Source organism: Schistocerca serialis, chromosome 3 (assembly GCF_023864345.2).
Source record: "Schistocerca serialis cubense isolate TAMUIC-IGC-003099 chromosome 3, iqSchSeri2.2, whole genome shotgun sequence".
Taxonomy (NCBI): Eukaryota; Metazoa; Arthropoda; class Insecta; order Orthoptera; family Acrididae; genus Schistocerca; species Schistocerca serialis.
This window is the reverse complement of record NC_064640.1, coordinates 952,045,503-952,062,711: the sequence shown is the minus strand read 5'-3', so window position 1 is coordinate 952,062,711 and position 17,209 is coordinate 952,045,503. Positions and strand designations below refer to the sequence as shown.

Genomic DNA, 17,209 nt, shown 5'->3' with positions numbered 1-17,209 from the left:
TTAGGTGGAGACCGAATGTGTCCCTGGTTCCTGGTAAACGTGTTCTTTTGATATCCCCAGAGTCTAAAATCACATGGATTCAAATAATGTATTCATGCAGGTAATGCATCTGGAAAGCCTCTGGAGGTGACATGTTTGTGAAAGGTTGCATTAATCTGATCTTAATCTGATGAGGTGTGGCCGCACCTTGCAAAGACAACAGTGGTTTCCACACAGTTGCGCACTTACAAAGCACGAATTACATGGTGGTGGACAGGGAGGTCTTGGTAACGTGCAGAGGTTATGTCAGCCGACCGGGCCTTGTGGGTATATTCTCTTGAAAGAAGAACAGACCGAGAATAAAGGTGCCTGTGAATGCACACCACACCGTCACATACGGCGAGAGCAATGGTTCTTCGTGCACAACACGCGTTTGCACAGAACCCCAGATTCGGCAGTTCCGTGCATTCACCGCACCCTGTAGAGTAAAATGTGCCTCTGCACTCCACTGAGCCGGCCGAAGTGGCCGTGCGGTTAAAGGAGCTGCAGTCTGGAACCGCAAGACCGCTACGGTCGCAGGTTCGAATCCTGCCTCGGGCATGGATGTTTGTGATGTCCTTAGGTTAGTTAGGTTTAACTAGTTCTAAGTTCTAGGGGACTAATGACCTCAGCAGTTGAGTCCCATAGTGCTCAGAGCCATTTGAACCAACTCCACTGAATATTGTCCAGTTACATGTCATAATCTTCGATCCGTGCCAGGTACTGAAGCGCAGATTCGGAACTTTGTGGTAGATCAGAGCTTTCAGTAGCTGTACCGTCTGGATCTTGTGCTGGTACCACTAAAACTTCCCGTACAGTTAACCATGGGATGGACAATTCTCGTGACACTGCACGAGCACTAGCACGTGCAGCATTCAGTGTAAATCTGTTCAGCATTAACATATTAGCATATCTACCAAGTTTTGCTGCGGGACAATAATTACAGCGCACACTGGACGTCCGCGATTAGCTGCACTTTAGTTGTAACCACCCAGGATGCATGTGTATGCAATTTTACGTACATAATGGTTACCAGAGAGACATATGTGTAAGCAGTTTTGTGTAAATCTTAAGGAAATGATGTAACTTGACACCATTTTAACACATCATTTTAATCCTTGGCTGTAACTGACAGAAGAAGAGCAGGAAGTGGTGGAGCATAAAGCACGATAGAGCTAGTTGTCTCTAGGATTTGTTATTAGCTGATTATTGGGTGAGGGAAGGGGAGGGTGTTTTAAATGGTTCAAATTGCTCTGAGCACTATGGGACTTAACTTCTGAGGTCATCAGTCCCCTACAACTTAGAACTACTTAAACCTAACTAACCTGAGGGCATCACACACATCCATGCCCGAGGCAGGATTCGAACCTGCGACCGTAGCGGTCACGCAGTTCCAGACTGCAGCGCCTATAACCGCTCGGTCACCCCGGCTGGCGAGGGTGTTTTAAATTTCCCACTAGCACAATTGGGCTATTCCCGTCATCTTGAACTTTCTATTGGCTGTTTTATTTTTAATACTCCGCTATGACTGGTTGGAAACAGGAGGGAGGGGAAGGGATGTCGCTTGTCACTGATGAGGATGAAACAGATCAGAGTGGTGATCCCTCTACATCAATGACTCGGTCGTGTGACGCCACAAATGTAAACGAAGTGTGCTGGAATCTTCATAGGTATATTGCGTCAGTCAATAATTGTATGAAATACCGAAAAAAATTTTTGTTGCCCCTGGAATCTTTCAGACAAACAACCTGAAAAATGGGAATGGGTGACCACCTTAGCCATTTAGTGAGGCAGATGACATGCCCAGTACCATTAGAAACATGTTCCACGGATGAATAAAAGTACTACAACCATATTTGATTAAAACTGTGATTGCTGTTTCGGTGAGTTGATTGGCAAGGGCCGGAAGTGATTTACGTCAGTGACTACCTTTATTGTGCACATCGAACTATCGATTGCATGAGCACGTGGCATGTTGTGTAGAGGCTGGCAACACCATTCCGGACCACTGGAAGCAGTCAGTATACTATTACTACTAGTAGTATTACTGCCACCACAAGCGGGTGGCGGCCCACCTCCACCCTGCGCTCCCCTGGCACGGCGGAGGAATGCAGCGACTGTCCGTCCAGCAGCCACGACACGGACGGCAGCGGGGAGCCGGCGGCCTCGCACTGGGCTGACCAAGTGTCTCCCGGCTGCAGCGTCGCACTGCTGAACGCAGACACCAGCACCGGCGACGAGTCTGCGGGCAAACGCTACACTCACTGCTCGCGCTCTGCGGCCTCCGTCGGGGCGCGTACTCATATCTACCGAACTCCTTCCAGGTGAACCAAGTTATTATTGTTTACAGCAAAAGTTACAAATTGGTTCCCGTCGTACAGGATAGAAAGTGAATCAGTAGGTAAGGCACTTGTATTAACCACTCAGTCATAAACAGACAAGTAAGTAATTGTGAGTCATGTTCTCCAAGCTTTTACATAACGAGGGAAGTAGCACAGCTCCAATATACACTGAAGCGCCAAAGAACTGGTATAGGCATGCGTATTCAAATACAGAGATGTGTAAACAGGCAGAATACGGCGCTGCGGTCAGCAACGCCTATAGAAGACAAGTGTCTGACGCAGTTGTTAAATCGGCCACTGCTGCTAAAATGGCAGGTTATCAAGATTTAAGTGAGGTTGATCGTGGTGTTATAGTCGGCGCACGAGCGATGGGCCACAGCATCTCCGAGGTTGCGATATACCATTCCATAGGTGTACTGTGAATATTAGGAATCCGGTAAAACAGCAAATCTCCGACATCGCTTCTGCCGGAAAAAGATCCTGCAAGAACGGGACCAATGACAACTGGAGAGAATCGTTCAACGTGACGGAAGTGCAACCCTTCCGCAAATTTCTGCACATTTAAATGCTGGGCCATTAACAAGCGTCAGCGTATGAACCATTCAATGAAACATCGTCGATATGGGCTTTCGGAGACCAAGGCCCACTCGTGTGCCCTTGATGACAGCTCGACACAAAGCTTTACTCCTCGCCTGGGCCCGTCAACACCAACATTTGACTGTTGCCGACTGCAAACATGTTGTCTGGTCGGACGAGTCTCGTTTCAAACTGTATCGAGCGGATGGACGTGTACGGGTACGGAGACAACCTCATGAATCTACAGACCCCGCATGTCAGCAGGGGACTGTTCAAGATAGTGGAGGCTCTGTAATGGTGTGGGGCGCGTGCAGTTGGAGTGATATGGGACCCCTGATACGTCTGGGTACGACTCGACAGGTGACACGTACGTAAGCATCCTGTCTGATCACCTGCATCCATTCATGTCCATTGTGCATTCCAACGGACTAGGACAATTCCTGCAGGACAATGCGACAATCCACAAGTCCAAAATCCCCAGACATTAAAATTATTGAGGATATTTGGGATGCCTTGCAACGTGCTGTTCAGAGGAGATCTCCATCCCGTCGTACTCTTGCGGATTTATGGATAGCCCTGCAAGATTCATCGTGTCAGTTCCCTGCAGCACTACTTCAGGCATTAGTCGAGTCCATACCACTCCGTGTTGCGGCACTTCTCCTTGCTCGCAGGGGCCCTACGCGGTATTAGGCAGGTGTATCAGTTTCTTTGGCTCTTCAGTGTATATACATGGTCTTAAGGGTATACGTAGAGATAGTGCTGAAATTGGTACCTTAATATGTACTCACATAAGTATATCAGTTGTTTTCTCTTTGTGTGTCACGGTTTTTCTACAAACACATCACATGATTTACTGCCTGATGTTTTCTTCATGATTGTAAGTGCACCACGGACTACGCCTGTCAGTATAGACTTTCTGCTTGCGTCTACACTTCAAGACTGACTTGCTGCCCAGGGAAAGATAAGCGCTAATGGCTTTTTTGTGCCACCCATGTTTGGAGGTCTGACTGTGGTATCGTCCAATGGTCGTCGAACCGTAACAAAGTCGACACTCCGCATTGATACCACGGAAGATAGCGATGTCTCGCTGCATACTGTAACGACGAATGCGAGGTACTGGAGAAGCCATACCTTTCTCCCAGCTCCGCAGTTCTCCCGGGAAAGGAAATATCAGCCCAGTTCATGACCTCTGGTCTAGCACACTACATTGCCTATTTAGCCACATGTGTTACTTGTATGTTAGAATGAACAACTATTTTTCAGAATTTTGTTATCTTTATAATTCAAGAGAATAGTTAGTAAAAGATTCCATGAAGTGATGATTTAATATTGACAGATAGTCGTAAATATTTGGCACATTCGTGTGGCAATGGATTGTACAAAGTTAAGCAAATCTCTATCATTCTTGTAGTAAAGTGAACTAATATGACATATGTTGTAGTCATACTCCACCATCTACCACACCAATCAAAGAAACTGCAGTTACAACGGACGATTGTAGTTTCGTCTGGTCATATCACTAACCGACCTTAAAACATACTACTTCGTAATAGCTATAGTTATTAGTCTGAAAATGAAGTAAATATTGATGTATTGTTGTTCAGTACACTGTCCTTAGTCATTAATAGAGATATTTGCACTAACACCCCTATCACCCTATATACAGGGTGAGTCACCTAACATTACCGCTGGATATATTTCGTAAACCACATCAAATACTGACGAACCGATTCCGCAGACCGAACGTGAGGAGAGGGGCTAGTGTAATTGGTTAATACAAATCATAAAAAAATGCACGGAAGTATGTTTTTTAACACAAACCTACGTTTTTTTAAATGGAACCCCGTTGGTTTTGTTAGCACATCTGAACATATAAACAAATACGTAATCAGTGCCGTTTGTTGCATTGTAAAATGTTAATTACATCCGGAGATATTGTAACCTAAAGTTGACGCTTGAGTACCACTCCTCCGCTGTTCGATCGTGTGTATCGGAGAGCACCGAATTACGTAGGGATCCAAAGGGAACGGTGATAGACCTTAGGTACAGAAGAGACTGGAACAGCAAATTACGTCCACATGCTAACACCTTTTTATTGGTCTTTTTCACTGACGCACATGTACATTACCATGAGGGGTGAAATGGTTCAAATGGCTCTGAGCACTATGGGACTCAACATCTTAGGTCATAAGTCCCCTAGAACTTAGAACTTCTTAAACCTAACTAACCTAAGGACATCACACGCACCCATGCCAGAGGCAGGATTCGAACCTGCGACCGTAGCAGCCTCGCGGTTCCGGACTGCAGCGCCAGAACCGCACGGCCACCGCGGCCGGCCCATGAGGGGTGAGGTACACGTACACACGTGGTTTCCGTTTTCAATTACGGAGTGGAATAGAGTGTGTCCCGACATGTCAGGCCAACAGATGTTCAATGTGGTGGCCATCATTTGCTGCACACAATTGCAATCTCTGGCGTAATGAATGTCGTACACGCCGCAGTACATCTGGTGTAATGTCGCCGCACGCTGCCACAATACGTTGTTTCATATCCTCTGGGGTTGTAGGCACATCACGGTACACATTCTCCTTTCACGTACCCCACAGAAAGAAGTCCAGAGATGTAAGATCAGGAGAACGCTGGCCAATTTATGCGTCCTCCACGTCCTATGAAACGCCCGTCGAACATCCTGTCAAGGGTCAGCCTAGTGTTAATTGCGGAATCTGCAGGTGCACCATCATGCTGATACCACATACGTCGACGCGTTTCCAGTGGGACATTTTCGAGCAAAGTTGGCAGATCATTCTGTAGAAACGCGATGTATGTTGCAGCTGTTTGGGCCCCTGCAATGAAGTGAGGACCAATGAGGTGGTCGCCAATGATTCCGCACCATACATTTACAGTCCACGGTCGCTGTCGCTCTACCTGTCTGAGCCAACAAGGATTGTCCACGGACCAGTAATGCATGTTCCGTAGATTCACTGCCCCGTGGTTTGTGAAACCCGCTTCATCGGTAAACAGGTAGAACTGCAACGCATTCTCTGTTAATGCCCATTGACAGAATTGCACTCGATGATTAAAGTCATCACCATGTAATTGCTGATGTAGCGACACATGAAACGGGTGAAAGCGGTGACGATGCAGTATGCGCATGACACTACTTTGACTCAGTCTACCGGCTCTCGCAATGTCCCGTGTACTCATGTGTGGGTTCATGGCAACAGCAGCTAAAACACCAACTGCACCCGCTTCTCCTGTGACGGGCCTGTTACGGACCCGTTTGCGTGCTACGACCATACCGGTTGCATACAGTTGGCGGTAGATGTTTTGCAATGTGCGGCACGTTGGATGCTCTCTATCCGGGTACCGTTCTGCATACACCCTGCAGGCTTCAGCTGCATTTCGTGGACACTCGCCATAGATGAGTATCATCTCCGCCTTTTCAGAGTTCGAATACACCACGGTCACAGTTCCTACAACACTACGCTATCACAGACGTCTGGTAACACGGTGTACTACAGTTGGTCTGCGTGCGGAGACGAATGCAGAATGACAATAGCAGCAAGCGCTACATGCGGACACTGCGACAGCTAGACCAAACCACAACAGTACACTACAGCCACACTCGTAAACACGGTCGTCATCGTAAACATGGCCCTGCAGATGGTGCTCGCCGACCGTGGCCCGTGTTTGCTACAACACGCAACTGAACGTCGGAGGTTTCAAGCGTCAACTTTAGGTTACAATATCTCCGGATGTAATTAACATTTTACAATGCAACAAACGGCACTGATTACGTATTTGTTTATATGTTCAGATGTGCTAACAAAACTAACGTGGTTCCATTTAAAAAAACGTAGGTTTGTGTTAAAAACATACTTCCGTGCATTTTTGTATGGTTTGTATTAAACAATTACACTAGCCCCTCTCCTCACGTTCGGTCTGTGGAATCGGTTCGTCAGTATTTGATGTGGTTTACGAAATATATCCAGCGGTAACGTTAGGTGACTCACCTTGTATATTCGTTCAACATGGCAAAGACAATAATACATCAGGAAGTAAAAATACATCAGAATAACACACCACAAAAAAGACACGAGTCGTAATAAACCAGATATTGAATGAGAAAAGGAAATCGCAGTATACACGCTGCAAACCGAACATCTGAACTGAAAAAGCCCTAAACCTGCACTCACAGAAAGGATCACTTGCAAGATACCACTTTATCATTAAGCTTTTATAGCGACCCGTTCCAGTTTTTATTCTGTTTAACCTCTTCCAGATGAACTTGTTTGGTCACGTCAGCAATAAGGGATCCATTTTGCGTGGTGTTTTTTTCGGCAGTGCCAACCTCTTTCTTCCTCGAGAACATCTAACCTTCGGATAGCTTTCCAATGAGGCGTCCTTGACTTCATAATCTGTAAATGATTATGAGTTGGGAGACTGCATTGCTTTGATATTTTCTTCCATTCCTTTTATATTACAGCTTTGCGTATGATGTTTGGTGGTTGTAAATTGGCTATCACTGCTAATCAGTTTGTGGGGGTCGGTTTATTTATTTTACGAAAGTAATACAGTCACGGAAGAAACACGACAAATGTGGATAAAATTAAGTTGAAAAGTTGCCAAGTTTGTGACTCGAATGCCTAAAATAGAATAACAACGATTTTGGCAGTCGTAAATTAGATTTCCTGTAGTGTCTTTCAGTAAAACGTGGCGTATGCTGTGATGGAACCTTACACAGAGCTACGGCGAATTTCCTTCCTCTTTGTTGAATCCGAGGTACTCTTCCACTTCCAAGGACTGTACTGTGGAAGGGACATTGACACTCTGCCGTCCTTCTTTCCTTCGATCAAAGCTTTAATGTTCCAGTACCTCTCCTCTGCTTTTCCAAACGTCAGTCTTTCATGTCTGCTACACCAAACCGGCCCATATGAAAAATTTAATTCAGCAGGATACTGCAGCTTTGAACCTGTTTTTATAATACAAGACATTGCCATATTACAGAATACCGATTATAGACTGGCGGTGTTTGCAAGGATACCAGTGAGACGAGAGCTCGCAGGGGTAGTACAGAGCAGTCGGTGCTGCCTGGAAGGGCTCACCTCCCAGCCTGATCTCCGCAGTGCCCTGCGCCGTCTCCTCGTTGTTGGACACCACGCACTGGTACATCCCTCGGTCTGACCTCTCCACGTGTTCTATTCGGAGAGTCTGAAAACAACAGGACACATTTACAGTAGTACAGGTATAACAATGTACCATCTTCAAAAGAAGTATCAAAATTTTACATAGACAGACACAGTTTTATATATTGAAAGATTTGAATTTTCTAGAACTCATCATGTCCGTAAAAGCGTGTAAACCGAAAAAAATTATCAGAGCCGGATGTGAAAATTGTCAGCTACCCTGAACATAAGTAAATTTAATGAAATATGCGCAACTACAAAAAAAAAAAGTACCCAATATCATTAGATGGTCGGCTATCAGTTTCAGTCCAGAATTATGTAAGGTGCAACGATCCCATGAATCTACCTGAATGGAAGGCAAATATCAAAATCAGACTTATTGAAGGAATCTTAATGGAGACTAATTCTGATCAGCCAAAGTATCACGATCACTCCCCCGGCACGAATCCGCCCGGCGGATTTGTGTCGAGGTCCGGTGCACCGGCCAGTCTGTGGATGGTTTTTAGGCGGTTTTCCATCTGCCTCGGCGAATGCGGGCTGGTTCCCCTTATTCCGCCTCAGTTACACTATGTCGGCGATTGCTGCGCAAACAAGTTCTCCACGTACGCGTACACCAACATTACTCTACCACGCAAACATAGGGGTTACACTCGTCTGGTGTGAGACGTTCCCTGGGGGGTCCACCGGGGGCCGAACCGCACAATAGCCCTGTGTTCGGTGTGGGGCCGGCGGAGGGGTGAAGTGGACTGCGGTAGTCGTCGTGGGGTTGTAGACCATTGCGGCTGCGGCGGGGACGGAGCCTCTCCGTCCCCGGTTAACACACAATACAATACATACAATCATGACCACTGCGCACTGTGAGATTTAATGCCGCTTCGTGGCACTGCGGCTATCTGATGCATTAAAGAAGGTATTCAAGCAGAGTAGTAACAAATGAGGAGTCATTCGAGAGACGATGTGGGTCACAAATGGGATAAGCCCATCGACATAAGTGGCTCTGGCAAAGGAGGCTTGTTTTGGTGTGGTACCTGGGAACGAGCATCACGGAAACAGCAAAATTGGTCAGCAGTTCATATTCTACTGTCGTAAGCATCTATGGAAAGTGAATGAAGCGTGGTGAAACCATGAGTAGGTGAGAAGATGTTTGACGTTCACGTCTAATGACGTAACGTGGGGGTCCGAGGTACATCCCCTCCGTAAAGGAAGATAAGCTGTGGTCTGTGGCAAATTTGATGACAGAGTAAAATGCTGGTGCAGGAAAAAGTGTTTCGGAGCACACCACTCAGCGCACATTGCTTAACATGGATCTTGGAGGACGACGACCCCTGTGTGTCATGTTCCCACGTTGACCCAACTACATCGTAAATTATAGGATTATTAGGAACGATATGATCGAGATTGGTGTGTGGATCAATTGAAAAATGTCATCTTGTCGGGTGAATCACATATCTTAGTACACCATGTCGACGGTCGTGTCCATATATGCAATTATACAGGCAAACGGCTTCTCGAAACATTCACTCGACCACGGACACATTCTGGCTGAGGAAGTATTGCGTTATGGGGAAATATCACCTCGGCTTCCATGTGGTAGTAATCGAAGGCATCATCACAGCTGTGGGTTACTTAAATACCACTGCAGACTGTCTGCACCCTTTCAAGTATGGTGGCTCCCTGATGGCAATGGTATCTTCCAGCACAAACCCAGAACCGCACTACAGTGGTTTGAGCAGCATGGTAGTGAACTCAAGTTCATATTATCTGACCTGAAGCCAATGGAAAACATCTCTAACCTATTGGGAGACAGCTCTGCACCCACAAACCATCGACCCATGATTTTGGGAACTACATGACCTGTGCAGATAGATACATCTGGTGAAAGGAAATGATCGTAGCCGGCCGGAGGGGCCGTGCGGTTCTGGGCGCTACAGACTGGAGCGGAGCGACCGCTCCGGTCGCAGGTTCGAATCCTGCCTCGGGCTTGGATGTGTGTGATGTCCTTAGGTTAGATAGGTTTAATTAGTTCTAAGTTCTAGGCGATTGATGAGCTCAGAAGTTAAGTCGCATAGTGCTCAGAGCCATTTGAACCATTTTTTTGAAATGATCGTATGGCACAGAGGCAGTGATTCACCACATGGGGAAGTTCGGACGTTGCAAGTCTTTTCAGTTGATGCCGCATTGTGCTAGCTGCGTGTCGATGATGATGAGGACAACACAACACCCAATCCCTGTCTGGAGAAAATCTACGACCCGGCGAGAAATTGAACCCAGGTTCCCTGTATGGCAGTCAGACCTACAGACCACACAGCTAAGGAGGCGGACGAGACAGCTGGTGCCACATACCAATGGAAACCTACTGTGGTGTCACCGCCAGACACCACACTTGCTAGGTGGTAGCTTTAAATCGGCCGCGGTCTACATCTACATCTACATCTATACTCCGCGAGCCACCTTACGGTGTGTGGCGGAGGGTACTTATTGTACCACTATCTGATCCCCCCTTCCCTGTTCCATTCACGAATTGTGCGTGGAAAGAACGACTGCTTGTAAGTCTCCGTATTTGCTCTAATTTCTCGGATCTTTTCGTTGTGATCATTACGCGAGATATATGTGGGCGGTAGTAATATGTTGCCCATCTCTTCCCGGAATGTGCTCTCTCGTAATTTCGATAATAAACCTCTCCGTATTGCGTAACGCCTTTCTTGAAGTGTCCGCCACTGGAGCTTGTTCAGCATCTCCGTAACGCTCTCGCGCTGACTAAATGTCCCCATGACGAATCGCGCTGCTTTTCGCTGGATCATGTCTATGTCTTCTATTAATCCAACCTGGTAAGGGTCCCATACTGATGAGCAATACTCAAGAATCGGACGAACAAGCGTTTTGTAAGCTACTTCTTTCGTCGATGAGTCACATTTTCTTAGAATTCTTCCTATGAATCTCAACCTGGCGCCTGCTTTTCCCACTATTTGTTTTATGTGATCATTCCACTTCAGATCGCTCCGGATAGTAACTCCTAAGTATTTTACGGTCGTTACCGCTTCCAATGATTTACCACCTATGGCATAATCGTACTGGAATGGATTTCTGCCCCTATGTATGCGCATTATATTACATTTATCTACGTTTAGGGAAAGCTGCCAGCTGTCGCACCATGCATTAATCCTCTGCAGGTCCTCCTGGAGTACGTACGAGTCTTCTAAAGTTGCTACTTTCTTGTAGACAACCGTGTCATCTGCAAATAGCCTCACGGAGCTACCGATGTTGTCAACTAAGTCATTTATGTATATTGTAAACAATAAAGGTCCTATCACGCTTCCCTGCGGTACTCCCGAAATTACCTCTACATCTGCAGATTTTGAACCGTTAAGAATGACATGTTGTGTTCTTTCTTCTAGGAAATCCTGAATCCAATCACAAACCTGGTCCGATATTCCGTAAGCTCGTATTTTTTTCACTAAACGTAAGTGCGGAACCGTATCAAATGCCTTCCTGAAGTCCAGGAATACGGCATCAATCTGCTCGCCAGTGTCTACGGCACTGTGAATTTCTTGGGCAAATAGGGCGAGCTGAGTTTCACATGATCTCTGTTTGCGGAATCCATGTTGGTTATGATGAAGGAGATTTGTATTATCTAAGAACGTCATAATACGAGAACACAAAACATGTTCCATTATTCTACAACAGATTGACGTAAGCGAAATAGGCCTATAATTATTCGCATCTGATTTATGACCCTTCTTGAAAATGGGAACGACCTGCGCTTTCTTCCAGTCGCTAGGTACTTTACGTTCTTCCAGCGATCTACGATAAATTGCTGATAGAAAGGGGGCAAGTTCTTTAGCATAATCACTGTAGAATCTTAAGGGTATCTCGTCTGGTCCGGATGCTTTTCCGCTACTAAGTGATAGCAGTTGTTTTTCAATTCCGATATCGTTTATTTCAATATTTTCCATTTTGGCGTCCGTGCGACGGCTGAAGTCAGGGACCGTGTTACGATTTTCCGCAGTGAAACAGTTTCGGAACACTGAATTCAGTATTTCTGCCTTTCTTCGGTCGTCCTCTGTTTCGGTGCCATCGTGGTCAACGAGTGACTGAATAGGGGATTTAGATCCGCTTACCGATTTTACATATGACCAAAACTTTTTAGGGTTCTTGTTTAGATTGTTTGCCAATGTTTTATGTTCGAATTCGTTGAATGCTTCTCTCATTGCTCTCTTTACGCTCTTTTTCGCTTCGTTCAGCTTTTCCTTATCAGCTATGATTCGACTACTCTTAAACCTATGATGAAGCTTTCTTTGTTTCCGTAGTACCTTTCGTACATGATTGTTATACCACGGTGGATCTTTCCCCTCGCTTTGGACCTTAGTCGGTACGAACTTATCTAAGGCGTACTGGACGATGTTTCTGAATTTTTTCCATTTTTGTTCCACATCCTCTTCCTCAGAAATGAACGTTTGATGGTGGTCACTCAGATATTCTGCGATTTGTGCCCTATCACTCTTGTTAAGCAAATATATTTTCCTTCCTTTCTTGGCATTTCTTATTACACTTGTAGTCATTGATGCAACCACTGACTTATGATCACTGATACCCTCTTCTACATTCACGGAGTCGAAAAGTTCCGGTCTATTTGTTGCTATGAGGTCTAAAACGTTAGCTTCACGAGTTGGTTCTCTAACTATCTGCTCGAAGTAATTCTCGGACAAGGCAGTCAGGATAATGTCACAAGAGTCTCTGTCCCTGGCTCCAGTTCTGATTGTGTGACTATCCCATTCTATACCTGGTAGATTGAAGTCTCCCCCTATTACAATAGTATGATCACGAAACTTCTTCACGACGTTCTGCAGGTTCTCTCTGAGGCGCTCAACTACTACGGTTGCTGATGCAGGTGGTCTATAGAAGCATCCGACTATTATATCTGACCCACCTTTGATACTTAACTTAACCCAGATTATTTCACATTCGCATTCGCTAATAACTTCACTGGATATTATTGAATTCTTTACTGCTATAAATACTCCTCCACCATTGGCGTTTATCCTATCCTTGCGGTATATATTCCATTCTGTGTCTAGGATTTCGTTACTGTTCACTTCCGGTTTTAACCAACTTTCCGTTCCTAATACTATATGCGCACTATTTCCTTCAATAAGAGATACTAATTCAGGAACCTTGCCCTGGATACTCCTGCAGTTTACCAATATTACGTTAACTTTTCCTGTTTTTGGTCTCTGAGGACGGACATTCTTTATCAACGATGATAATGTCCTCTCTGGTAAGCCGTCAGGTATTTTATCGTTTCGCCCAAGGGGGGGTCCTTCTAACCTAAAAAACCCCCGTGTGCACGCCACACGTACTCTGCTACCCTAGTAGCTGCTTCCGGTGTGTAGTGCACGCCTGACCTGTCTAGGGGGGCCCTACAGTTCTCCACCCAATAACGGAGGTCGATGAATTTGCAACCATTATAGTCGCAGAGTCGTCTGAGCCTCTGGTTTAGACCCTCCACACGGCTCCAAACCAGAGGACCGCGATCGACTCTGGGCACTATGCTGCAGATATTAAGCTCACCTTGCACTCCGCGTGCGATGCTGGTTGTCTTCACCAAATCAGCCAGCCGCCGGAAGGAACCAAGGATGGCCTCAGAACCCAAGCGGCAGGCGTCATTCGTTCCGACATGTGCTACTATCTGCAGCCGGTCACACCCAGTGCGTTCAATAGCTGCCGGAAGGGCCTCCTCCACATTACGGACGAGACCCCCCGGCAAGCACACCGAGTGCACACTGGCATTCTTCCCCGACCTACCCGCTATTTTCCTGAGGGGCTCCATAACCCGCCTAACGTTGGAACTCCCTATAACTAATAGGCCCGCCCTCTGTGACTGTCGGGACCTTGCCGGAGAATCGGCCACTGGCCCAACAGGCGAGGCACCCTGTGGTGGCTCGGAAACGATGTCATCACCACTAGGAAGCACCCCGTACCTGTTGGAAAGGGGTAAGGCAGCTGCCACGCGGCCAGATCCCACCTTCGCCTTTCGGCCAGGCACGCGCGAGCCCACCACTGTCCGCCATTCACCCTGGAGTGATGGCTGACCGGTAAGATGCTCACTGCCGGAAGACGCAGCGACATCAGGGGTTCCATGTGATTCCAAGGCCACCGAAGTAGGCATAGGTCTCACCACAGTTGCCCCAACGCCACTACGAGCCGACGCCTGCGCCTCGAGCTCGATGAGCCTAACAGACAAAGCCTCCACCTGCCCCCGAAGAGTGGCCAATTCTCCTTGCGTCCGCTCACAACAACCACAGCCCCTACACATGACTGTGTTTACCCTACTCTATACGGTGACAAATTCCCAAGATAATCTTCTGATGAGCTACTCTGATAATCAAGAAACACTCACTGAAATACGAGACGCGAAAACTACGCTAGGTTTTCCCAGAAAAACTATTTAAAAGCTAAGCGCAGCAAATAAGTACAAAAACGCTTTATACAAACAGTACTCGCTGCTGCTGGTGCTGTCGCTCTGGCTGTCACAAGACAACTGCTGATTCAAGTGACTAGTGGCTAACGGCCGCGAAACAAACAAAAGACGGTTTTAGGGCGCTTTCTGTTCTAAACGATCAAGAAAACACTAAGAAATCTAACACGAAAACTACGTAAAGTTTTATCAAGAACTGTTACTTACTATGCAGAGCAGATAAACACAAATAGAACCCCTTCCTTAGTGGAAGGTCGTAAACAAAATGCAAAATAAACGCTTTATACAAACACTACTCGCTGCTGCTGTCGCTCTGGCTGTCACAAGACAACTGCTGATTCAGGTGACTAGTGGCTAACGGCCGCGAAACAAACAAAAGACGGTTTTAGGGCGCTTTCTGTTCTAAACGATCAAGAAAACACTAAGAAATCTAACACGAAAACTACGTAAAGTTTTATCAAGAACTGTTACTTACTATGCAGAGCAGATAAACACAAATAGAACCCCTTCCTTAGTGGAAGGTCGTAAACAAAATGCAAAATAAACGCTTTATACAAACACTACTCGCTGCTGCTGTCGCTCTGGCTGTCACAAGACAACTGCTGATTCAGGTGACTAGTGGCTAACGGCCGCGAAACAAACAAAAGACGGTTTTAGGGCGCTTTCTGTTCTAAACGATCAAGAAAACACTAAGAAATCTAACACGAAAACTACGTAAAGTTTTATCAAGAACTGTTAGTTACTATGCAGTCCATTAGTACATGTCGGACCCGCGTGTCGCCACTGTGTGATCGCAGACCGAGCGCCACCACAAGGCAGGTCTCGAGATACGGAATAGCACTCGCCCCAGTTGTACGGACGACATTTCTAGCGACTACACTGACGAAGCATCGCTCATTAGCCGAGCAGATAGTTAGAATAGCCTTCAGCTAAGTCCATGGCTACGACCTAGCAAGGCGCCATTAGCCTTACATAGCAATTGATAATTATCGTCTAAAGCATGTCTCAACAAGAACGATGTATACAACAAGGATGGATTAAAAGTTAAGTATTATAGCAGCTACGTACTTTTCTTGCTACCATTCATTACGTATCCTGTTTCAGACCTCTATCTAGCCTACGAGAGATTAACGCGTGCCTTTCGGCTACTTCAGTGTGGCGTAACTGTCTTGTTACGCCACAACACCTACCAAGGCCGGAAATTTTCTGGCAGATTGTAACTGCCTGGTGGACTGGGATTCGAATCTGAGAGGCTTGTTAGACGGGCGAGAAAGTTTTTACGGAAATTGGGCTGTGAAGGTGAATCATCAGTAGTTGTTGGATAGCTCAGTCTGCATAGCACTTGCCCACGAACGGGAAAGGTGCTAGGTTTGAGTGCCGGTCCAACATACAAGTCTTGATGTGCCAGAAAGTTTTAAATCAGCGCACACTCTGCTGCAGAGTGAAAATTCACTTGCAAACAATCCCCTAGGCAGTGACTGTAGAGTGACTGTAGAGTGAAAATTTATTATGTCCGCCAAGGACTCCTGGAATCTGCATCTGTATTTCTTACCAAAGGTGAACCAACAGGATGTTTAGCACACGGTTATAATTTCTGGGCCATGAGTTAGATCACTTACAAAAACGTCTTTCGAGCAAACTGCTTAGCACTGTTCATCAGTTTGGAACCTTTACCAAATAGAGTTAACAGCAAAAACCGATTAGACTCCAACAAGAGGTACACTATTCGTCATGGGTTTGTTTCATAGCGTGAGAATGTCACAGAAATTTTCCACAAACTACAATTTGGAATGTTACAAGGAAGACGTTGTGCATATCTGAGATACTTAAAAGTTCTGGGAGCTCACGTTCCCGAATGAGGCAAGGAACGTGCTACTTCGTGAAACATACATATCGTCTAATGACTTCAATGACAAAATTAGAGACCTTCAGACTCATACAGAGGGATACCGCCAGCCTGTCTTACTGCCGACCATCTGCTAAATGAATAGAAAAGAGGGAAAATGATTCTGGCTTAGTACAATGTACTGAAATACTGGTAACTCGCCACTCTGGACAAAAGGGTTTAAGTTAAGATATGTCTGGACACTGTGAACTATACAGAAAGCAGCAGAAAACGAATTAGTACGGTTTTCAAGTGTTGCAATTCACTTTCAAAACTCACGAGATTATTTACTACACAATTATTGTTCACTGTCAAATTTACGTCTTTGTAGTGTTCTTTTAGTAGAATTTCCGGTAGGTAATACATTGGTGCTAGCAGTTCGCAGGCATACGATAAGATCCTACTACAGCCTGTGTAAAAAATCTTCAAACAGAGAACACGTACAGTAAATATTTAAGGTCAAGCAGTGACTCTGTTAAGAAACATTGTACTCCCTGTTCAAATTCGGTTTTACTTATGTGGCTCTTCTAGGCTGTAATTTCACATCAGCTTTGCACTGTGATGGCTGCATGACTGAGTATGGACAGAGGTAACATTTTCAGTCGGATTTCTAGTTCTACGCGGCAGTGTACATTAAAGATTTTGGTTGCTACGCGGAACCTGATGAAGGAGATCAAGTGCCGTTTTAGTTTTCTCGGCACTCCGTGGAGATCGGACCAAAAATTCG

The 17,209-nt window shown here is 45.9% G+C and overlaps 1 protein-coding gene across 1 annotated transcript in view; it reads right to left on the bottom strand.

Annotated features, from left to right (window-relative positions):
• LOC126471336 (Down syndrome cell adhesion molecule-like protein Dscam2) overlaps nucleotides 1–17,209 on the bottom strand; it is a 208,809-nt gene that overhangs the window by 146,220 nt on the left and 45,380 nt on the right. The window contains exons 4-5 of the mRNA XM_050099457.1: nucleotides 7,949–8,147; nucleotides 2,067–2,260 (exon numbers count right to left, since the gene is read on the bottom strand). Coding sequence (XP_049955414.1) covers nucleotides 2,067–2,260; nucleotides 7,949–8,147 — 393 coding nt within the window. The remainder of the gene's footprint in view (nucleotides 1–2,066; nucleotides 2,261–7,948; nucleotides 8,148–17,209) is intronic.